The 23958-nt window shown below is 48.7% G+C and overlaps 1 protein-coding gene across 1 annotated transcript in view; it reads right to left on the reverse strand.

Moving 5' to 3' along the window:
• The window catches only part of LOC120381565 (zinc finger protein 850-like), a 158116-nt gene that overhangs the window by 60861 nt on the left and 73297 nt on the right, over positions 1-23958 (reverse strand). The window contains exon 3 of the mRNA XM_039499736.1: positions 784-1589. Coding sequence (XP_039355670.1) covers positions 784-1589 — 806 coding nt within the window. The remainder of the gene's footprint in view (positions 1-783; positions 1590-23958) is intronic.

Raw genomic sequence — 23958 nt, forward strand, 5'->3', positions numbered from 1 at the left:
GAAGAGGTTGTGAAGGCTAGGACTATAACAGGGTTTAAAAGAGAACTGGATAAATTCATGGAGGTTAAGTCCATTAATGACTATTAGCCAGGATGGGTAAGGAATGGTGTCCCTAGCCTCTGTTTGTCAGAGGATGGAGATGGATGGCAGGAGAGAGATCACTTGATCATGGTCTGTTAGGTTCACTCCCTGGGCTGCTTCTGCTCTACAACTATAATTGTCTTTTTACACCAAAATCACTAACTTGAGCACCCAATTCCATGTACAGTCCTAGTGGATCTAAGGCACAGGTAACTTTTGCCTCAGGGTAGCTTGTTGGCATCAACCCTCTCTCCCCCACCTGGAGCTGATGAAATTCCTGGCTGGAGGGACACACGCTCCTACAAGTCAAAAGGAAAGGAGCTGATAGAAAAGATCACAGGACTGACCCCAAAGGAGGGTGAGCTGCAAAAGGCAGAAGCAGGCAACTCATCTGGCAGAGCTGAGAGACCACAGTGAAGATGGTGCAAAGATCACTATATTGGAATTAGCAAATGTGATTTTTTTTAAAAGAAATCTTTGGAAAGCCCTAATAAAGGCATTTCTTACAGTTCTCTCCGATTTGGATTTTCTGATATCTAATAGGGAATGACATCTGATTGAAGCTTTTCCCAAATGCAGAGCATGTGTAGGGTCTCTCTCCACTGTGGATTCTACGTTGTCTGACAAAGTCTGAGTGCTCAATGAAACTTTTCCCGCACTCAGAGCATGTGTAGGGTATCTCTCATGTGTGGATTCTCTGATGTGTGATAAGGTGTGAGCGCAGACTGAAGCTTTTCCCGCACTCAGCGCACGTGTAGGGCTTCTCCCCTGTGTGGGTTCTCTGATGTGTGATAAGGTTTGAGCGCCGACTGAAGCTTTTCCCGCTCTCAGAGCATGTGTAGGGCGTGTCCCCTGTGTGGATTCTCTGTTGTGTGATAAGGTGTGAGCGCTGACTGAAGCTTTTCCCGCACTCAGAGCACGTGTAGGGCGTCTCCCCTGTGTGGATTCTCTGGTGTGTGACAAGGCTTGAGCACCAACTGAAGCTTTTCCCACACTCAGAGCACGTGTAGGGCGTCTCCCCTGTGTGGATTCTCCGGTGTGTGGTAAGGTGTGAGCGCTGACTGAAGCTTTTCCCGCACTCAGAGCACGTGTAGGGCGTCTCCCCTGTGTGGATTCTCTGATGTGTGATAAGGATTGAGCGCAGACTGAAGCTTTTCCCGCACTCAGCGCACGTGTAGGGCTGCTCTCCTGTGTGGATTCTCTGATGTCTGATAAGGTTTGAGCGCAGATTGAAGCTTTTCCCGCACTCAGCGCAGGTGTAGGGCGTCTCTCCTGTGTGGATTCTCTGATGTCTGATAAGGTGTGAGCGCTGACTGAAGCTTTTCCCGCACTCAGCGCACGTGTAGGGCGTCTCTCCTGTGTGGATTCTCTGATGTCTGATAAGGTGTGAGCGCAGATTGAAGCTTTTCCCGCACTCAGCGCACGTGTAGGGCGTCTCCCCTGTGTGGATTCTCTGATGTCTGATAAGGCTTGAGCGCCGACTGAAGCTTTTCCCGCACTCGTGGCATGTGTAGTTTGTCTCTTCCAAGTTGATTCTCTCATGTGTAATAAGGGCTGAGTGGCTACTGAAGTTCTCCTCTGGCCTCTGCTGAGTCTCAGAGGCTTTTACTGTTTCTCGGAGTGCACAACTCCTGGAAACATTCTCTTTGGGTCTTCCTGATAACATCCCATGTGGTGCTCCTTGTTCAGCATCTTCCTGCTGGGGTTTCTGCTCCTCATTCTCACGCACCATCCCATCGCCGGATGGGAGACAGAGAGAATCCAGACATAGATCACTCCCTGTGCCTGAGAGAAAGGAAATCTCAGAGACAGGAATTTTAAAAGGGATGAACAAACCAAAATATGTGCAGGAGAGATCAAAGTTATCAGGAGCTGATTTTCCCCAGAGGAGAGAGGAAGGGATCAGTTTTGGTCTGTATTTCACCAGAACATGCAGGGGAAAGTGGGATCAGGTAGGGATCTGCTGCCAGTTGTTAGTCAGGATAGGTGGGAAGCCATGAGTGACATCTGCCTAATTATTCCACATCTGCAGGGAACAATCCTGAACTTGGAGAGCTCACAAGATCTTTGTAGGGCATCCCGAATGTTTTCTGTATTCACGGACAGTTTTTGACTTGCTTTAACCAAGTCCTCACCTGTGCAGACAGCTCTTGGAAGCACTTCTTTCTCAGAACCCTGGAGGTCCAGGACCCACGGCTCTTCCCCTCGTTCAAGCTGTGAGACCACATCAGGTTTGGAATTTAGAAACCCTAAGCCAGACAAAGAAAACAAGGGAGGTCGGTGGAATTTGTGGGATACTTGTCACAAAGAATATTCCATGGTTTTAAGCTCAGATCATTTTTAAGCAGTAACATCCCAAGACCAGCTTCCTTGGCTCCAAGTGGCAGGAGAGTTATTATTATTATTAATCATACGCATTACCTTAGTGCCTAAGGACCAACTAACAGTGTGTCTCCGTTGTGCTAGGCACAGTACAAATGCAGAATAGTAGATGGCCTGTGCTCTGAAGAATTTACAGTCTAAATAGACAAGACAGACACAGCATGGGGGAAGGGGTAGAACCCTCTGTTAGAATGGCGATATTCAGGCCTGCCTGCAAAGCTTTCCCCACACACTTAGGTGTATTTTTATCACTTAGCTAGTTACAGGAGTATGAAAACAAAGAATCAAAATCACAGTGTGCCTGTGTCTGGGCCTTCTCTCACTAGGATAGCCTGAGGCCTTGTTCTTAGGCTAAGGCCTTTGGCTAAGCAGCAGGGGCAGCCATAAGCTGGGAAGCGAAGGGTCACATCCTCACATCCCAAACCAGTCACACTGAAATAAGGTGCTATTGGGCTGTTAGGAAGACAATCCTGTCTGGATCTTAAGATGGTTAAAGAAACCTTAATTTGATAGCATTCTGTCTGGCAAGAAATCACTTATCAATGGTTGTGAAACCCTCATTTCTGTATTGCTTTATCTTTATGGCCACCACTTTTTCAGTGGCATTCACACTGCCCAGGTCCTGGCCACCGGTCCAGAAGGCTCTGCATTTTTAATTAATTTTAAATGAAGCTTCTTAAACATTTTAAAAACCTTACTGACTTTACATATAATAGTTCAATTATGTATTATAGACTTATAGAAAGAGACTTTCTAAAAACGTTAAAATGTATTATTGGCACATGAAATCTTAAATTAGAGTGAATAAATGAAGACTCCGCACACCAATTCTGAAAGGTGGCCGACGCCTGGGTTAGAGAATTATGTCACAATATGTTAGAATTGGTTAGTTAAATTTCAGCACAATTATTGGTTAAGGTATAGCTGAGAATATTACTCTATAAATGGGGTCAAACTGGAGGGGGGAAGATAGAATAATAGAATATCAGGGTTGGAAGGGACCTCAGGAGGTCATCTAGTCCCACCCCTGCTCAAAGCAGGACCAATCCCCAACTAAATCATCCCAGCCAAGGCTTTGTCAAGCCTGACCTTAAAAACCTCTAAGGAAGGAGATTCCACCACCTCCCTAGGGAACCCATCCCAGGGCTTCACCACCCTCCTAGTGAAATAGTGTTTCCTAATATCCAACCTAAACCTCCCCCATTGCAACTTGAAATCATTACTCTTTATTCTGTCATCTGCTACCACTGAGAACAGTCTAGGCCTGGTCTACACTGGGGGGGGAGTTCGATCTAAGGAACGCAACTTCAGCTACGCTTCGCGTAGCTGAAGTCGAATACCTTAGTTCGAATTACTTACCCGTCCTCACGCCGCGGGATCGACGTCCGCGGCTCCCCCGTCGACTCCGCCACCGCCGTTCACGGTGGTGGAGTTCCGGAGTTGACAGGAGCGCGTTCGGAGTTCAATATATCACGTCTAGATGAGACGCGATATATCGAACTCCGAGAAATCGATTGCTACCCGCCGATCCGGCGGGTAGTGAAGACGTACCTCTAGATCCATCCTCTTTGGAACCCCCTTTCAGATAGTTGAAAGCAGCTATCAAATCCCCCATCATTCTTCTCTTCTGCAGACTAAACAATCCCAGTTCCCTCAGCCTCTCCTCAGAAGTCATGTGTTCCAGTCCCCTAACCATTTTTGTTGCCCCCCGCTGGATGCTTTCCAATTTTTCCACATCCTTCTTATAGTGTTGGGCCCAAAACTGGACACAGTGCTCCAGATGAGGCCCCATGAATGTTGGTTAGGGGGCGAACGGGAACAGGGACACAGGCAAGGCTCTGCAGCATCAGAGCTGGGAAGGGAACAGACTGTATCGGCATATAGAGATAAGCCCGACTGGTGTGAAGGGCTTCGGAATATGTAATCTTATAGGTGTAAAAAGACTATACCAGCCTGTGACATCATCAACGAAGTGCCCATTTGTGCCTGGGTAGGGGCCCTGCTCTGGGAGGGAGGATGCAGCAAGGACTCAGGATCGGTGGCCGGGGTCGCTGTGCATAGGAGATGGGGAGGTTATGTGAGGAGGGGGGTAATGAGTGGGAGAGGGAGGTCAAGTGTTAACATAATAATATTTGGGGAAAAAATGTATAATAAAGTGAAACTGAACAGAAATAAAACTGGAGTGGAGGCTCTAAAGCAACAAGGCTTCGGTAGGGATTTGGGGTTAAAGGTCTGGGATCCCCCACAGCTCCAGATCCCCAAACCTCTCCTCCCTCCCACTGACACACCCAGCCCACTTCCTGGGTGCCCTTCCCCCACACTTCCCTCCCCTTCTTCCCATTACTCTCAGCCAGCACCACCTCCCGGCACCTTGAGAACTTCTTGTATTTTCTCCTCGTCTCTCACAACCTCCTACCTCCCTGCTGCTGCTTAGCTCTGACCCTGCACACACCCACCCCATGTCCTGGCATATCTACTACCCCCCATCTCCGTCCCTCCCACGGCTCGCTTATCCCTTCACCCATGGGATCCTGAACGGCAACATTACACGCTCTCCTAAAAGAGCTCATCTGACTGTCACACAAGCCAGGCATGAGTCACACACCTATTTACTCAATTTAGAATTCTACAGGCAGCATATTTTCCTCTTAAAATGAGGAAAAGGCATGAAAGCGACAGTTATTAATGTAGTTATGAATGTATTCAATAAGGATACATTCAATGCAATTTTAAAATGACTGACGGCACCAAAAAGGCACATGTCCAAAAATGATACTAGTGGGTGGGAGATAAGGCAAAAAAAGGGGGGGCAAGGAAACTTGTCAAAACTTGTATGACGAACAAATGTATACAGTTATTACTACTCAGGTTCTTCAGAGACCCCACAGCTTCTAATAACCCAGGGGACAGGACTCCTTACCCAGCGAGGTCACCGTCTCATAGTTCTCCTGCATGACATCCCTGTAGAGGGCTCTCTGAACAGGGTCCAGCAGTGCCCATTCCCCCTTGGTGAAATACACAGCCACCTCCTCGAAGGTCACCGGCCCCTGAAAGAGCAAGAGTCCAACACTCAGTACCTGCTGCCCCACTCACAACCCCACTATTCACGGAACAGCGGCACCAGGTAAATGGAAGCCCCGGGAGGCACATGTTAACAGAGTCCCACCCCACCTTGCCTAGAACAAACAGGCGGCATCAGAGGGTAGAAAGAGAGAACCTTTGTGTCTCCCAGCTGACAGACAGAGGCAGGGTCTTCACGTTTATCACATACCTACTAGCCAGAGCTTGATATAGGAGATGGGGCTGGCTCTGGACCCTACTAATGGCTCCCTGGTAGGAAACACTCCCCAAATAAAATATAAGAAAGAAAAGGGAAGTCAGTAGTAAAGAATATTAGTTAGAACAGGGGTAGGCAACCTATGGCACGGGTGCTGAAGGCAGCACGCAAGCTGATTTTAAGTGGCACTCACAATGCCCGGGTCCTGGCCACCAGTCCGGGGGGCTCTGCATTTTAATTTAATTTTAAATGAAGTTTCTTAAACATTTTAAAAGCCTTATTTACTTTACATATAACAACAGTTTAGTTATATATTATAGACAGAGAAAGATCTTCTAAAAATGTTAAAATGTATTACTGGCGCACTCAAAACCTTAAATTAGAGTGAATAAATGAAGACTTCTGAAAGGTTGCTCACCCCTGAGTTCGAAGGTCAGAATTGTAGAAAATTGGTAAGGGAAGTGTGACGTTATTGATATAAATTGGGACCATATAGAACATGGGTTGCAACCAAGGTCCTGTAGTGGCACCAAATCTGATGTAAAGGGGGTCGATATGAGGTGTCTAAGACCAGGTTATGGGTTGCTGGTTATGATTATGCTGTCTGTATGTATGTATCATTTTGTAGTTGAAGTTATGAATATTGGCTCTATACTGTCTGTATTTCAAGCTGGTGCTGTGCTTCTGGGAGACATCGCAGACAAGTTGGTGTTAGCTCTGCCTAGCCTGCTTGATGGCCCATTAAGGACCATCAGCTACACAACTGACCCATGGAGAGAAGGCAGACACGCCTTGTGACTCAGCAAAGTGCAGGGACTGGCCCATGTGACCCCAGACTCCATTTTGCTGTAATTTTCCACAGTAAGGACAAAGAGGTTCTTACACCTGGAAAAGCCTATATAAGGCTGATGCCTCATCTCCATCTTGTCTTCAATCCTGCTTCTACCTCTGGAGGGACTTTGCTACATGCTGAAGCTCTACACAAGAGACGGATGACCCATCCCAGCGGGGGATGTTCTCCAGAGACTTGATTTGAACCTGCAGTTTATGCCATCACTGCTACAAGCCTGAACTAAGAACTTTGCCATTACTGTATGTAATTGATTCCATTTAACCAATTCTACCACTAATCTCTACCTTTTTCCTTTTATGAATAAACCTTTAGATTTTAAAGGATTGGCAACAGCGTGATTTGTGGGTAAGATCTGATGTGTATATTGACCTGGGTCTGGGGCTTGATTCTTTGGAATCGAGAGAACCTTTTTCTTTTATTGGGGTGTTGGTTTTCATAACCATTCCTCCCCGGGACGGGTGGCACTGGTGGTGATACTGGGAGACTGGAGTGTCTAAGGAAATTGCTCGTGTGACTTGTGGTTAGCCAGTGGGGTGAAACCGAAGTCCTTTTTGTCTGGCTGGTTTGGTTTGCCTTAGAGGTGGAAAAACCCCAGCCTAGGGCTGTGACTGCCCTGTTTGAGCAAGTGATCCTGAATTGGCACTCTCAGTTGGGTCCCGCCAGAACCACCTCGTCACAGGAAGCTATCAGAAATCAATGACCAATCAATGAAAATAAGAAGGAAGTTTTGAAAAGTATATTAATCCTAACAATGGTAGTGATAAATTACTAGACAGAAATGGCAGAATTATCAAAAATAATGCAGAAGAGGTAAAAGTGTTCAATAAGTGTTCTCTCCTGGATTTGGAGAAAAACAGATGCTGTACTTGTATCATAAGATGTTGACGATGACACTCCTTCCATTCCAACAAGAACTCACAAGGACATTAAACAGCAGCTATTACAGTTAGACATGTTTAAATAAGCAGGTCCAGATAACTTGTATCCAAGAGTTTTTAAAGACCTGGTGGAGGAGCGTGGTGGACTATTAATGTTGATTGTAATTAGGACTTGGAACACTGGGGAAATTCCAGAAGACTGGAATTAAGCTAATGCTGTGCCAATACTAAAAAGTGTAAAAGAGATGACCCAGCTAATTACAAGTGTGTCAGTCTGATATCAGCAAAGAGTCCTGTGGCACCTTATAGACTAACAGACGTTTTGCAGCATGAGCTTTCGTGGGTGAATACCCACTTCTTTGGATGCAAGCAGATATCAATACTGAGCAAAATAATGGAGCAGTTGATACTGGATTTCGTTAATAAAGAGTTAAAGGAAGGTAATATAATTAGTACCTATTAACAAAGGTTTAGAGAAAATAGATCCTATCAAACTAACTGGATATCCTTATTAGATGAGATCAAAAGTTTGGTTGCAGCTAATATTATTGATGTAATATATCTAGACTTCTGTAAGGCATATGACTTGATTCAGCACAATATTTTGACTAAAAAACTAGAATGATACAAAATAAACACGGCATACATTAAATAGCTTAAAAACTGGGATTGTAAATGGGGAGCCATGGTCAAGTGGATTTATTTCTAGCGGGTTCCCACAAGGATTGCTTTTTGCCCGTGTGCTATTTAACATTCTTATCAATGACCTAGAACAGAATATAAAATCATCACGGATAAAGTTTGCAGTACCACAAAGATCGGGGGTGGGGGTAACTAAGGAAGTGGCAGTAGATTCAGGCTCCAGCACTGGGAGTCTGAGAAGTTTTCCCAGCCCTGGCTGGAGGGTTATTTCCTGTTCCACAAAGAGGAGAATTTCCATTCCCAAATCCCGTGCCTTGAAATTAGGCCCTATCTGACACTACACCCCCATATTCATCATAGTGGTATGGTTATAATATGATTAGGACATAATTATGATGCATTTTGTGCAAGATGCATCATGTGCTGAATATGATTATCCTATTTGTGTGCATGGATCATGTTTGTATTTGAAGTTATGGATATTGACTCTGTATCTGTATTTCAAATGTGCTTACTTTGGGTAACACCCGAGTCTTTCAGGCACAACAATGAAGAAGCCAGACAGAGCTGATGGCTTATCAACAAAGACAATGGACCGTGGAAGAGCTTAGCCTTCCTGTGAATGTTTCAGCCAGCCTATGACTCATGGCTACTATGACTCAGCAGGACATGCTAGGACATGTGACTAGACCACATGACAACGAACTCCATTTTGGTACCTGTATTTTTCCACAAACTGGACAGGGAACTGAGTTTGGAACAAATGGTTCCTGCCATATGGAAAAGCTACATAAGGTGGGGTGTGACATCATCTCTTGGCCTCATTCCCCACACAAGAGAACTGCTGGAAACACTTGAGGAACAAAGACTGAACTGGGGGAACTGCTGGTCCCAGGGTAAAGGGATTTCTAGCTTGTGTATGGAAACTTGGGGGACTGCTTGTACCATCAGTCAGGGTGAGAAATTGCTAATTCAAATTCTATCCATCTAGTATGTTAGGCTTAGTTTGAGTTTTTGGTTATCTGCTAAGTAATCTGCTTTGATCTGTTTGCTATCACTTAGAATTGTTGGGATACGTTAGGGTTCAGTAAAACAGCTGGGAAGCTGCTAATGTGCTGCCATGCATTGGGGACAAAGGCATAAGCAGGCAGTAATTCTTTGCTTAACAAATAAGTTGCCATATTTTTCCTTTCTCTGTTGCTTGTAAGAATTGACATTGATGCAGCTGCATGAGAAATGTAGTTTCTGGAATGAATGTCCTTTGTGTGAAAGAAAGTAAAAGAAATGTTATCTCCCCCTCCCTTCCTTTCCCAGCTACATAAACAAGCCCTGGCTTATGGCCCCTTCCTCCCGCCCCGAGAACTGCTCTTTGACCCTTCCTCCATACCCCAAGAACTGCTGTTTAGGGAAATTTGTGGCAACACGTTATTGCAAAGAACGGTATTTTCAAGGTAAAAATGCCTCTATGATATGTGTAATACTGTGACAGTGGATAGGGGTGGGTATACTAATTGTATGAGTGTTTCTACTACTTAATAAGGGGTTTTGGGGTGTTGTAACAGATGTAGGTATTTACATACAAACTTAGATAAAAGGCATGTGATGTAACTAATCCAGTGCTTACTCGATAGTTGGGTCAAGGGGAACAAGTAACACAATAAGAAAGCCTGTATTCATATCCGCCTCTGGATCAACCGGCTCCTTTTTTGTTCTAACAATAATTACTTCAAATCTACCTTTCTGCCATTAATAAACTTGTTTTATGCTTTATCTTAATCAGTGCATTTTGAGTGAAGTGTTTGGGAAAAAGCTGAGCTTGGTTAGCACAGGCTTGTTGTGCACATCTTTCCCATATCGAGGGGAAGGCGAACTATATTAATGAGCTTACATTATACAGATCCCTGTGCACTATAAGATGGTATAATTCTGAATTTATACTACAGCAAGAGTGCAAGGTTGGGGAGCTGGGAAATTGGCTGTTGTCTCTATCTGTCCTTGAGCGGCTCAGGTAAAGCACTCAGGTAGCTTAGTTGGATGCATGCCGCCACCTGCTGTCGTGTTGGGTGATGACAGGCCCTGGAGAGGCTGGCTGAATCTCCAGCAAAGCCGTGTGAGAAGGGCCAGCCCAGCTTCAGGGTTAGAGGGCACAGCGGTTCCCAGAAGCTCCCCAGACTGCACCCCGGGGTGACAACCCATCACACCCTAAATTACACAAATCTCAGCATCCTGTCCCCTCCCTTTCTCCACCCGAGATATTTCCTGCCTCCCACCACCTCCAGCAGCTCCTACCCTCCTATGCACGTACTGCTCCTCTCCCTCCAAGCAGAACCCACCACCAGCTCCCTGAGAATCCCTTACCTGAGCCAGCTCCATTGCAGCCATTTCCTTCCCTTTGGGAGGATGAAATGATCTGGAGCAAAACGTGGACGTTAATCTGTAGCCTGCCAGGACGAGAAGGGCAATGTGAGAGAATGCAGAGGGGGCTTTTGTCCATTCCACATGCTGATTCCCCCCTGATTTTTCCCTGTTAATGGACACTCTAGGTTCTGCCACACTGTGAAGCACAGAGTGACCTTATCCCAGTACAGGCCTAGGCTCCTCCCACCAGGGTGTGACCCTCTGAGACATGGTGAAACCCTCCCAGTAACATCCTCTGTTACACTTACCAAGTTTGCAGACAATACCAAGCTGGGAGGGGTTGCAAGTGCTTTAGAGGATAGGCCAGGGAGGAGAGCTCAGTGGTTTGAGCATCAGCCTGCTAAACCCAAGGCTGTGAGTTCAATCCTTGAGGGGGCCATTTAGGGATTTGGGGCAAAAATCTGTCTGGGGATTTGTCCTGCTTTGAGCAGGGGATTGGACTAGATACCTCCTATGGTCCCTTCCAACCCTGATATTCTATGATTAAAATTGAAAATGATCTGGAGAAAAGGCCTGAAGTAAATAGGATGAAATTCAATTAGGACAAATGCAAAGTGCTTCATTTAGGAAGGAACAATCAGGTGCACACGTACAAAATGGGAAATTCCTGCCCAGGAAGGAGCACTGCGGAAAGGGAGCTGGGGGCCAGAGTGGATCACAAGCTAAGTATAAGTCAAAAGGGCAAACATCATTCTGGGATGTATTTGAGGGAGTACTGTAAGCAAGACACAAGTAGTAATTCTTCCACTCCACCCTGTGCGGATTAGGCCACAACTGGAGTACTGTGTCCATTTGTGGTTGCCACATATGAGGAAAGATGTGGACAAATTGGAGAAAGTCCAGAGAAGAGCAACAAAAATGATTAAAGGTCTAGAAAACATCACCTATGAGGGAAGATTGAAAAAAATTGGGTTTGTTTAGCCTGGAGTAGAGAGGACATGATAATAGTTTTCAAGTACATAAAAGGTTGTTACAGGGATGTGGAAGAAAAAAATGTTCTTAACCTCTGAGGATAGGACAAGAAGTAATGGCCTTAAACTGCAGCAAGGGCAATTTAGGATGGAGATTAGGAAAAAACTTCCTAACTGTCAGAGTGGTTAAACTCCAGAACAAATAGCGTAGGGAGGTTGTGGAATCTCCATCATTGGGGATTTTTAAGAGGAGGCTGGACAAACACCTCAGGGATGGTCTAGATAATACTGAGTCCTGCCTTGAGTGCAGGGGACTGGACTAGATGACCTCCCAAAGTCCCTTCCAGTTCTATGATTCTATGAACCAAAGGCCAGTGAAGAGCAGAATCAAAGGAGTCACTCTGGGGATTCTCCCTGTCACTGTCCCCAAGGCAGCTCTCTCATGTTAACTAAGTTGTTTGATGCTTTAGCCTTTGTAGAGTCTCTCCTGGCAGTGCCCCCTTCTTGGGCCGGGCCTAGTTTTAGCTTTTGACAAGTGTGACCCCGGGGGCTCTGAGACTGGGCCTTCTTGCCTCAGCACATCTTGTTCCTTTCTGTGGCTCCCCAGTGAGTCCCAATGAGTAGATACTCCTCATACAGACTGTGAACATAAGAAGGGCCCACTGCATCAGAGCAATGGTCCATCTAGACTGGAGTGTCTAAGGGAATTGCTTGTGTGTCTTAAGGTTAACCAGTGGGGTGAAACCAAAATCCTCTTTGTCTGGCTGGTTTGGTTTGGTTTGCCTTAGAGGTGGAAAAATCCCAGCCTTGGGCTGTAACTGCCCTGTTGTAAGCGATTTGTCACTCTCAGTTGGGTCCCATCAGAACCGCATCGTCACAAGTATCATCTGCAAACTTTGCCACCTCACTGTTTACCCCTTTCTCCAGATCATTTATGAATACGTTGAATAGGATTGGTCCTAGGACTGACCCTTGGGGAACACCCCTAGTTACTCCTCTCCATTCTGAAAATTTACCATTTATTCCTACCCTTTGTTCCCTGTCTTTTAACCAGTTCTCAATCCATGAAAAGATCTTCCCTCTTATCCCATGATAACAATTTATGTAAGAGCCTTTGGTGAGGGACCTTGTCAAAGGCTTTCTGGAAATCTAAGTACACTATGTCCACTGGATTCCCCCTTGTCCACATGTTTGTTGACACCTTCAAAGAACTCTAATAGATTAGTAAGACATGATTTCCCTTTACAGAAACCATATTGACTTTTGCTCAACAATTTTTGTTCTTCTATGTGCCTGACAATTTTATTCCTTTACTATTGTTTCAACTAATTTGCCTGGTACAGACGTTAGACTTACCGGTCTGCAACTGCCAGGATCGCCTCTAGAGCCCTTTTTAAATATTGGCGTTACATTAGCAATCTTCCAGTCATTGGGTACAGAAGCCGATTTAAAGGACAGGTTACAAACCATAGCTAATAGTTCCCCAATTTCACATGTGAGTTCCTTCAGAGCTCTTGGTAAATACCATCTGGTTCCAGTGACTTGTTACAGTTAAGTTTATCAAGTAGTTCCAAAACCTGCTCTATTGACATTTCAATCTGTGGCAGTTCCTCAGATTTGTCACCCACAAATGGTTTGGGAATCTCACCAACATCCTCAGCCATGAAGACTGAAGCAAAGAATCCATTTAGTTTCTCCGCAATGACTTTATCATCTTTAAGGGCTCCTTTCGTATCTCAATTGTCCAGTGGCCCCACTGGTTGTTTAGCAGGCTTCCTGCTTTTGTTATTGCCTTTTGAGTTTTTGGCTAGCCCCTTCTTCAAACTCCTCTTTGGCTTTTCTTATTACATTTTTACACTTAATTTGGTAGTGTTTATGCTCCTTTCTATGTACCTCACTAGGATTTGACTTCCACTTTTAAAAGATGCCTTTTTATCTCTCACTGCTTCTTTTACATGGTCGTTAAGCCACGGTGACTCTTTTTTAGTTCTTTTGTTGTGTTTTTTAATTTGGGGTATATATTTAATTTGGGCCTCTAATATTGTGTCTTTGAAAAGTGTCCATGCAGCTTGCAGGGATTTCACTCTAGTCACTGTACCTTTTAATTTCTGTTTAACTAACCCCCTCATTTTTGCATAGTTCCCCTTCCTGAAAATAAATGCCAGTGTTGAGCTGTTCTTCCCACCACAGGAATGTTAAATGTTGTTATATTATGGTCACTATTTCCAAGCGGTCCTGTTATAGTTAGCCCTTGGACTAGATCCTGCGCTCCACTCAGGACTAAATCGAGAGTTGCTTCTCCTATTGCAGGTTCTTGTACCAGCTGCTCCAAGAAACAGTCATTTAAAGTATCCAGAAATTTTGTCTCTGCATTTTGTCCTGAGGTGACATGTACCCAGTCAATATGGGGATAATTGAAATCTCCCATTATTATGGATTTCTTTATTTTGATAGCCTCTCTAATCTCTCTTCGCATTTCATCCTCACTATCACTGTCTGACAGGTGGTCGATAACAGAGCCCTATTGTTATATTCTTATTAGAGCATGGAATTACTATCCAGAGAGATTCTATGGAACATGTGGTTTCATTTAAGATTTTTTACTTCATTTGAGTTTACATTTTCTTTAACATACAGTGCCACTCCTCTCCCCACCCCCCCGAGTATGACCTGCTCTGTCCTTCCGATATATTTTGTACCCTGGAATGACTGTGTCCCATTGATTGTCCTCACTCCACCAGATTTCTGTGATGCCTATTATGTCAATATCCTCCTTTAACACGAGGCACTCTAGTTCACCCATCTTATTATTTAGACTTCTGGCATTTGTGTACAAGCACTTTAAAAACTTGCCACCGTTTATTTGTCTGCCCTTTTCTGATGTGTCAGATTCTTGTGTGTGTGAATGCTTCTTGTCTGATCTGGCCCCTACTTTATCCTCTTCCAGCCTCTCTGCCTGACTAGAACTAGAAAATCTCTATCACTAGACTCCCCTCTAAGACAAGTCTCTGTCCAATCCACGAGCTCCTCTGCAGCCATTGGCTTTCCCCCATCTCTTAGTTTAAAAACTGCTCTGCAACCTTTTTAATGTTAAGTGCCAGCAGTCTGGTTCCACGTTGGTTTAGGTGGAGCCCATCCTTCCTGTATAGGCTCCCCCATCCCCAAAGTTTCCCCAGGTCCTAATAAATCTAAACGCCTCCTCTCTACACCATCATCTCATCCACGCATTGAGACTCTGAAGCTCTGCCTGCCTACCTGGCCCTGTGCGTGGAACTGGAAGCTTTTCTGAGAATGCCACCATAGAGGTCCCAGATTTCAGTCTCTTTCCTCGCAGACTAAATTTGGCCTCCAGGACATCTCACCTGCCGTTCCTTATGTCATTGGTGCCTACATGTACCACGACCACCGGCTCCTCCCCAGCACTACACATAAATCTATCTAGATGCCTCGAGAAATCAGCAACCTTTGTACCAAGCAGACAAGTCACCATACGGTTCTCCGGGTCATCACAGACCCAGCTATCCTTGTTTCTAATGATCAAATCTCCCATTACTAACAGCTGCCTTTTCTTAATGCCTGGGGTTCCCTCCCCGGAGAGGTAACCTCAGTGCAAGAGGTTACTCCAACACCATCTGGGAGGAGGGTCCCAACTATGGGAAGGTTTCCCTCTGCTCCCATTGACAGCTCTCCTTCCCTGGGCCTTTCATCCTCCTCAACAGCGCAGTGGCTGTCTGACCGGAGGTGGGAGAAATCTACAGTGTCCCGGAAAAGCCTCATCAACATACTTCTCTGCCTCCCTTAGCGTCTCCAGTTCCACCACCCTGGCCTCCAAAGCCTCCACGCGGTCTCTGTGGGCCAGGAGCTCCTTGCACCGAATGCACACGTAAGCCACCCGCCCACAGGGCAGGTAATCACACATGCTACATTGAGAGCAATAAACAGGATAGCCCCCACTCTGCTGCTGGGCTTCTGCCTGCATTCTCTCTTACAGCGACCTAGGTTAACAGGGGTTTTGTTTCAATCAAGAAGTTTGTATTATAGCTTAAATGTTTTAAAGAATGGCAAGAGCACCTCGCCCCCTTCCCACTCCCCTTCCAAACTCCCTCACGAAACTCCCCATTAGCAGCCCTGTTTGAAAAGCTCCCTGGTCACTTGCTCACTGCTTTACAAAGCACTCCCCTATCACAGACCCCCCTGCCCCCAGCCCCTGCTTCAGCCACTCAGCGTAGGGGGCTGGGAGCACCCCCAGTACCCCAGCTCACCCTCCCAGCCCCCAGACCTGACTCCTGCATCCCCTCCCCCCTAACAAGCCCTCACACCCCTGCTCTGAGTCCTGCACCCCCATCCTCACCTGCACCCTGAGCACCAAATGGGAGCTCCTGCACACCCCCCTCTACATTGCCATCTGCACCCCTCACACCAAATGGGAGCTGCCCCAGGTAAGCACTTCACCCCCCAACCTCCTGCCCCAACCCTGAGCCCCCTCCTGCATCCTAAAATCTGGCCAGACCCTGCACCCCAATCTCCAGCTGCTCCTGCACCCCCAGCCCTGACTCCTGCACCCTGAACACCCTGCCCTCCTGACCCTTGCACCCCTCACACCCCAGTCCTTACTCCTTCACCCCTCTCAAACACACCCGTTCCCTGCCCTCCCTGATTCCTGCAACCACCCATAACCCCTTCCATACTCCACCCCTGCCCATCACACACCCCAGCCCTGACTCCTGCACCCCTCCCAGAAGCCTCCTGCCCCCCCCACATCCCCACCTGCATTGCTCGCATGAAACAGGAGCTGCTCCTGGTAACTGCTCCACACCCTAACTCCTGGCCAGACCCTGCACTCCAACATTTTTATTTATTTAGTTTGTAATAAAGGGCTCTTATCCAAAATGCTTTATAACAGTTAGCTAACGGTACAAACAATATTTGGAAAGATCATTAGGTGGTGCACTGAGACGCTCAGCGATTTTCAAGTGGTCTGTGGAAAACTCAGACAACAAAACAATCAAGGTACCTCGCTTTATCCTCATTTACTTCCTAGTACTTTTAGGAGGTGGAGGAAGAAAAAGAATGAAAAATGGGGTGGGAGGAAATGAGAGAATGTTCTTTTTCTTGCCTGAGTCCCAAGGAGAGACCCCTAAAATGAAGCTGAGCACAGGGCCCCACTAACGCTAAATCCGCCACTGAGCTTCCTTCTCTGGATACCCCCAGCCAGCAGTCAAGGACGCACGGACTGTCTGTGTGATAAGTAACCCTGGGCCAGCAGCTCTGACTCCAGCAGCTCGTTACACCCCAAGCATTATTGTGGTCTGGGTGGAGAAGGCTCAGGGTTTGAGAGGTCAGGGGTAGGAAGCTTCTGCTGATCATGCCGCACCAACCCTCAGTTTTACTTGAGGAAACAGGAGCTATTTGACACTGTGCGATACGTCTCCTGTGCTCTGTTCCCAAAGCGTTCTGCAGCAGGGGGGGCTCTGTGGCAGTGTGTGTGTGTCACTGGCATATCGGGGTGATGCTGCAACAGGGCAGAGTAGAGGTGGCATTGTGGTGCTGGCATGAACCATCTCTCTCCTTTTCCCCTTCCAAGAACAGAGGAGAGTAACCCTTACCCAGTGAGGTCACATTCTCATGGTTCTCCTGCATGACATCCCTGTAGAGGGCTCTCTGAGTGGGGTCCAGCAGAGCCCACTCTTCCCTGGTGAAATACACAGCCACCTCCTCGAAGGTCACCGGCCCCTGAAAGAGCGAGAGTCCAACACTCAGTACCTGCTGCCCCACTCACAGCCCCCCTATACATGGGGGACAGGAGCCAAACAGAAACTCTGGGTGGATTGCAGTCCGAGTCCCACCCCCACCCTGCGCAGAGCATCCAGGAAACACCAGGGGGAGGGGACGAAGGCGAGCCCCTCCTCTCCCCAGCAGAGCCATCACACATCTACTAGCCACTGACTGATTCAGGAGATGGAGCCCCTAGCAGGGTCCAGGGACAGCTCCCTGGTAGGAAGCCCAATAACCTCCCCATTCTGAAGAGCTGGATGTGAAGGGAGGGGAATCTCCCCTAAGCCTCACTGGTGGGTGCCCCCTTCATATCTCACAGCAGCCGCTGGTTAGTCAGGTCAGGCTCCAGCACTATGAGTCTGGTCAGTTTTCCCAGCCCCATGTGGTAACTTTCTGTCCACTTAGTTTTCTGCTCCACAAACTAGAGCATTTCCACCGCCGAACCTCCTGGGTCTGTTCCTAGAATCTAGGCCACATATTAAATAACTCCCAGCAGGTTTAGCACACCCTGTCCTCCTCCCTTTCTCCACCCTGTGCATTTCCTGCAAACCAGACTGCAACCTCCAAACCAGCCTGTGCAAACCTTCCCATCTCCCACGTATTGGCTGTCCCTCTCCCGCCCTGGAGGAGCCCACCAGCAACCCCCTGATAATACCTACCTGAACTGGCTCCTCTGCAGCCATTTCTCTCCCCTGTCCAACGAGAGGATGGGATGAACTGGAGCGAAACATGGACATTATTCCGCTGCCTGGCAGGGCGAGAAGGGCAGTTGTGAAGGTTTCAGAACAGGCTCCAATTCATTTCACAGCATGATTCCCCCAGGCCCTTTCCCTGCAGACAGGCACCCTAGAGTCTGCCATGCTGAGAAAGGCTTCATCTCTTTGTACAGTGTAGACCTGGCCTCTCTTGCCAGGCTAAGCCCACAGTGACATTTTTAACCTCCCTTCTCCCTCCCCTCACCCCGTAACAAAGTCTCTGAACACAAGGCTAGAAAAAAGCAGAACCAAAGGAGTCACTGTGGGGGATCCCCTCAGACACTGACCGCACGGCAGCCACACCCCAGCAGGAGGGATATGGAGTCAGGAACTGGATTTTCCTCTGTCTGATTCTCATCTTTTCCACAGGAAAGTGACTCTACCCAGGGTGCAGTAATACATCTGTCTGGGCAGATTAGAGATCTGGAAATCTCTCTCCAAACTCTTCTCTCCCACAGCCCCTTTCAGTCTCTCTTTCTCCTTCTAGCTCCTTTTCCCCTCTCCCTGCCCATCTGGTAGGAAAGTCCCATTCCTGGGTAGTTTGCTCCCCCATGGCTGGATTTGCTCCTGCAATTGTTAATTGGACGAGAAATGAGGGGGGTCTGTTTGTGTAGAGTCATTTTAAGGCCAGACCCCAGCTATTTCCCTCCGTTTCTTTCAGTTACCTGGAGACTCTGACTCAGAATTTAGTATTAACAGGGCCCAGGGCTGCCCTAGGGGGCTAGGACCAGCTGGAGAAAGTCATCCCCTGGGCCAGGCAGAGAAGCAGCTTTAATTCAGGTCACTTCCCAGCACAGAACCCCGCTGGGGGAGCAGCAGCTGCTAAGCCTGGTCTCCCAGATCACAATGGAGGCTGCAGCCTCTGACCCAGGAAGCTGAACCCCAGTATCCTGAGCAGAGAGGGACAGAGCGTTTGAGCAGCTTCCCTCCTTTAGCTCTCTGGGGAGAGCAGCTAATGAGAGCCCCTACTCACAGGGAGAATTGCTGATCTCATTCGCCCCACTGTCCATCCGGAGTCACTCCTTGTCCTGCCATACAGTGACTCTGGATTAACAATGGTCTCAATGAAACTAGAGTTCAGAAAGAATGAGTCCAGAACACTGTGGAAGAGACCATCGTGCGGCAGTGCTGACCCCCTTCCCACCTCCCTCACCCCCAGATCCATGACAAGGACTGGGGGGCACAATTTTCCAAATGGAACTGAAAGTTCCTGCAGTTTTCAAAACAGGAGAAAAGCAAAATCTGTGATTTCACACTAACAGTGACTGATAAGTGGATAGAAAGTTATCACAGTGACAGGGCCTGTGACTGGGGAATGCCAGGCAGTGCTTGGAGCCAGGACTCTGGCACAAGTTGATCAGAGAGAAGGATCATGGTTAGTAGCAGCCCCCAGACATTCCCCAGTACCCAGAGCCCAGACCCCACAGCCAGGGGCAACAGACACCCCCTAGCCAGGGTCCCACCAGATATTCCCTGGGACACAGCTCCCAGAATCCCTGGCCAGGGACCCCAGATACCCCTCAAAGCCCCACTGGCCAGGGAAGCCCCACCAGACCATGATTGCCAGGTTGGGAATCCCAAAGGGCTCCCCCCACCAAATGCCCCCAGCAGCCAGGGACACCCCACCAGGAACTCAGTCCCTCACTGCCTGCCTAGGACACCCCCCTGATTTCCAGCAGGATCTGCCATGTCGTTTGTCTGGGACCCCCTTCTCTGCCCTGATGCTTTTCAGTGGGACCCTTCACTTTGCTTGCCTGGCATCCCCTGAGCTAGTGCCAGAGCTCCGCTCCCTCCCCCCCACCCCTGTGCACTGGGCAGGGCAGCGATCCCAGGAGTCTGCGGGGGAAGCCCAGACAGAGCCCCTGGCACAGCACCAGGCTCCCTCCAACCCCCTGCCCCACCCTCAAGAGATGCCCAACCCCACTGTTCTGCAGCCAACAGCGACACCCACCTCCAGGACCCAAAACCTCAGGGCTGGGCACATCAGAACCAACCCCCCCAAACCTCCAGAACCCACCAATTTGATTAGGGTCCCACCTGCCCAGTCACCTAAACAACTCCCACTACCACAACACCCCTTCAGCTCCAGCTGAAATCTCCCCACACAGACACCCCTTCCCCCAGTGCAACACTGTTACCTCACAGTGCCTGAGAAGTGGATAGAAAGTGACCACCGCCCCCTGCTGGCCAGTCACACAGGCAGAGGGAGCCCTGGGGGATGTCTCTTGAACAGGAGAATGGAAGGTCTGGAGGGACAAAATAGGTAAGAAATGTCCATGGCCTGTCACTGCAAATAAGGGCCACCCTGGATCCACCCCAGAGGTGGCTACTTCTTAGCACTGTGGGAATCAACCTCTCACAGAGACCATTTGTCATGGGGTTTGGGATACTTCTGGACCCACACTGCACTCAGAGTGACCTCCTCATCCCGTGCCAGCTGGAGAAAGAAAGGGTCCAGCCAACTCCCCCGTTACCAGCGGGGGACCACTGATCCCGAAACAGGGGGAGGCCTCGAGCTTTGATGGGTATTAAAGATGTGGCTGGTCAAGTTCTTCGGCAAACATTTTAACACACATAAAGGGGGAGAAATGGTTCTCAAAGGAGAGGAAAGATCAACACTGGGAAATTTAACCCTGCAGCCTCCAGGATGGAGAATGATTCAGGGCAACAGGTTTCCTCCAAGAAAAGAGAAGTTGCTGGGATTGAGAGACATGGGAACAGCCCCAAACATGAAAGGATTTTTAATTGATATTTGATAATAACGTAGAAGTGAAAGAGAAAGGGGAAATCTGAGAGATTTTGGCTCTACTTTTGCAAATAATAGAGAGGAAAGTGGAAAATCAAAGGGATTTTATATCAGTTTATATCTGATGTGCAGTAAAATGTCAGTGTTTCACATCAGTATTTGTTAAATGAATAGAGAGGAACTGGGCAACATTTGCAAACATTTTATATCTATGTTCAAGAAGCTGAGAAAAGGGGCAAATCGGAGATTTTCTTGGTATTTTATAATTAGAGAGACAGGGGGAAATCTCAGGGCAAACGTTTAGGGTATTTTATATCAACCTTTGAGATGTGCAGAGAAAACGTGTCACGACCTGCAACTGGAGGTGGAGAATCAGACTCCTGGAGAGACCAGGGGGAAATGGGGGAGACGGGAGAGCGGCTCGTTGGCGGGGAAAGGGGCGAATCTCCCCGGATTTTACAGCCCGGGTGAGACACTGAGCGAGAAAAGGGGCAGAACTGGAGAGAATTTGTATCGGGGGCGAGAGGCAAGTGGCACCAACAGGGACAGGATCCAATTAACCCCCCTCCCCCCTGCGCCCGCCCGGGAACTTCCTGGCTGCCCAGAGACAGTTCAACCCCCCCCGACAGCCCCCTCACTCCCAGGTCCTCCCCGCCGGGCCCCGGCCCCCCCATCCCAGCGGCTCAGCCCGGCCCGGCTCACGCGGAGGCGGCAGCAGCAGCTTTGTTCTCCCGCCCCCAGCGGGGCTCGCACGGAGCATGCGCGATTTTACCTGCTGAAACCTTCCCTTACCTGGGCCGGAGAGAGCGGAAGCGGCCCCGGGGCAGGCTGGGAGATGTAGTTCCTGACTCTCCCTGGACCGGAAGTGACGTTGGGAGGAGAGACCGAGCCGAGCTGCAAACGCGCGCGGGGCCGTTGGAGCCTCTCTGCCCGCCCCAGCCCCGGTGAGTGAGAGACCCCGGGGGGGGGGGGTGGCGGGCGGGCGAAGGGGGGAGGGGGGTTAATTGGCTCCTGTCCTTGTTGGTGCCACTTGCCTCTCGCCCCCGGTACAAATTCTCTCCAGTTCTGCCCCTTTTCTCGCTCAGTGTCTCACACGGGCTGTAAAATCCGGGGAGATTCGCCCCTTTCCCCGCCAATGAGCCGCTCTCCCGTCTCCCCCATTTCCCCCTGGTCTCTCCAGGAGTCTGATTCTCCACCTCCAGTTGCAGGTCGTGACACGTTTTCTCTGCAAATCTCAAAGGTTGATATAAAATACCCTAAACATTTGCCCCACTTCTCTCTAGTTGTTTGTTTCTCATTGAATATGCCCTGAGATTTCCCCCTGCCTCTCTAATTATAAAATAAAAAAAATCTCAGATTTACCCCTTTTCTCAGCTTCTTGACCATAGATATAAAATGTTTGCAAATGGTGCCCATTTCCTCTCTATTCATTTAACAAATACTGATGTGAAACACTGACATTTTACTGCACATCAGATATAAACTGATATAAAATCCCTTTGATTTTCCACTTTCATCTCTATTATTTGCAAAAATAGAGCCAAAATCTCTCAGATTTCCCCCCTTTCTCTTTCACTTCTACGTTATCATCAAATGTCAATTAAAATTCCTTTCATGTTTGGGGCTGTTCCCCGTGTCTCTCAATCCCAGCAACTTCTCCTTTCTTGGAGGAAACCTGTTGCCCTGAATCACTGTCCATCCTGGAGGTTGCAGGGGGTTAAATTTCCCAGTGTTGATCTTTCCCCTCTCCTTTGAGAGCCATTTCTCCCCCCCCCCCTTTATCTGTGTTAAAATGTTTCCTGATGAAAGAGACCAGCCACATCTTTAATACACATCAAAGCTCGAGGCCTCCCCCTGTTTCGGGATCAGTGGTCCCCAGCTGATAACAGGAGAGTTGGCTGGACCCTTTTCTTTTCTCCAGCTGGCACGGGATGAGGAGGTCACTCTGAGTGCAGTGTGGGTCCAGAAGTATCCCAAACCCCATAGCAAATGGCCTCTGTGAGGGGTTGATTCCCCCTGTGCTAAGATGCAGCCACTTCTGGGGTGGATCCATGGTGACCATTATTTGCTAGTGACAGGCATGGACATTTCTTACCTATTTTGTCCCTCCAGACCTTCCATACTCCTGTTCAAGAGACATCCCCCAGGGCTCCCTCTGCCTGTGTGACTGGCCAGCAGGCGGCAGTGATAACTCTCTATCCACTTAGCAGACATTGTGAGGTAACAGTGTTGCTGGGTGGGGGTGGGGCTGTGGGGGGAGATAGCAGCTGAAGGGGGATTGTGGTAGGGGGAGGCCTCTGGGTGGCTGGGCAGGGGGTACCCTAGTGAGGTTGGTGGGTTCTGGAGATTTGGGGTTTCAGGGGGTGGTTGTGATGTGCCCAGCCCTGAGGCTGTGGGTCCTGGAGGTGGGTATTGCTGGGGGCCGTTGGCTGCAGAACAGCAGGGGTGGGCGTCTCTTGGGGAGGCGGGACAGGGGGTCAGAGGGAGCCTGGTGCTGTGCCGGGGCTCCGTCTGGGCTTCCCCGGCTGGCTCCTGGCATCGCTGCCATGCCCAGTGCGCAGAGCTGGGGGAGGGGATCCCTGGCACTAGGTCAGGGGATGCCAGGGAAGCAGAGTGAGGGGTCCCACTGAAAAGCATCAGGGGGTCCCGCTGGGTGGAGGAGGGGGTCCCAGGCAAATGGCAGGGCAGATCCTGCTGGTGGTGGTGTGCGGGGCGGGTCCTAGGCAGGCAGTGAGGAACTGAGTTCCCAGTAGGCGAATCTCTGGCTGCTGGGGGCTCTTGGTGGGGGGAACCCTTTGGGATTCCCAACATGACAGTCATGGTCTGGTGGGGCTTCCCTGGCCGGTGGGGCTTTGAGGGGTATCTGGGGTCCCTGGCTGGGGACTCTGGGGGCTGCGTCCCAGGGAATAGCTGTTGGGCCCCTGGCTGTGGGAACTTCTACTAACCATGATCCTTCTCTCTGATCAACTCGTGCCAGAGTCCTGGCTCCAAGCACTGCCGGGCATTCCCCAGTCACCGGCCCTGTCACTGTGGTAACTTTCTGTCCACTTATCAGACACTGTGAGTGTGAAATCACAGATTTTGCTTTTCTCCTCTTTTGAAAACTGCAGGAACTTTTGGTTCAGTTTAGAAAATTTGTGCCCCCAGTCCTGAGAGCAGCTAGGGGGCATCACGGTGAGAGAACAAAGAGGGACCCCTTGTCTCTGCCAGCAGATCCATCTCACACCTACTAGCCAGAGG

This window comes from Mauremys reevesii, linkage group 14 (genome assembly GCF_016161935.1).
Source record: "Mauremys reevesii isolate NIE-2019 linkage group 14, ASM1616193v1, whole genome shotgun sequence".
NCBI lineage: Eukaryota > Metazoa > Chordata > Testudines > Geoemydidae > Mauremys > Mauremys reevesii.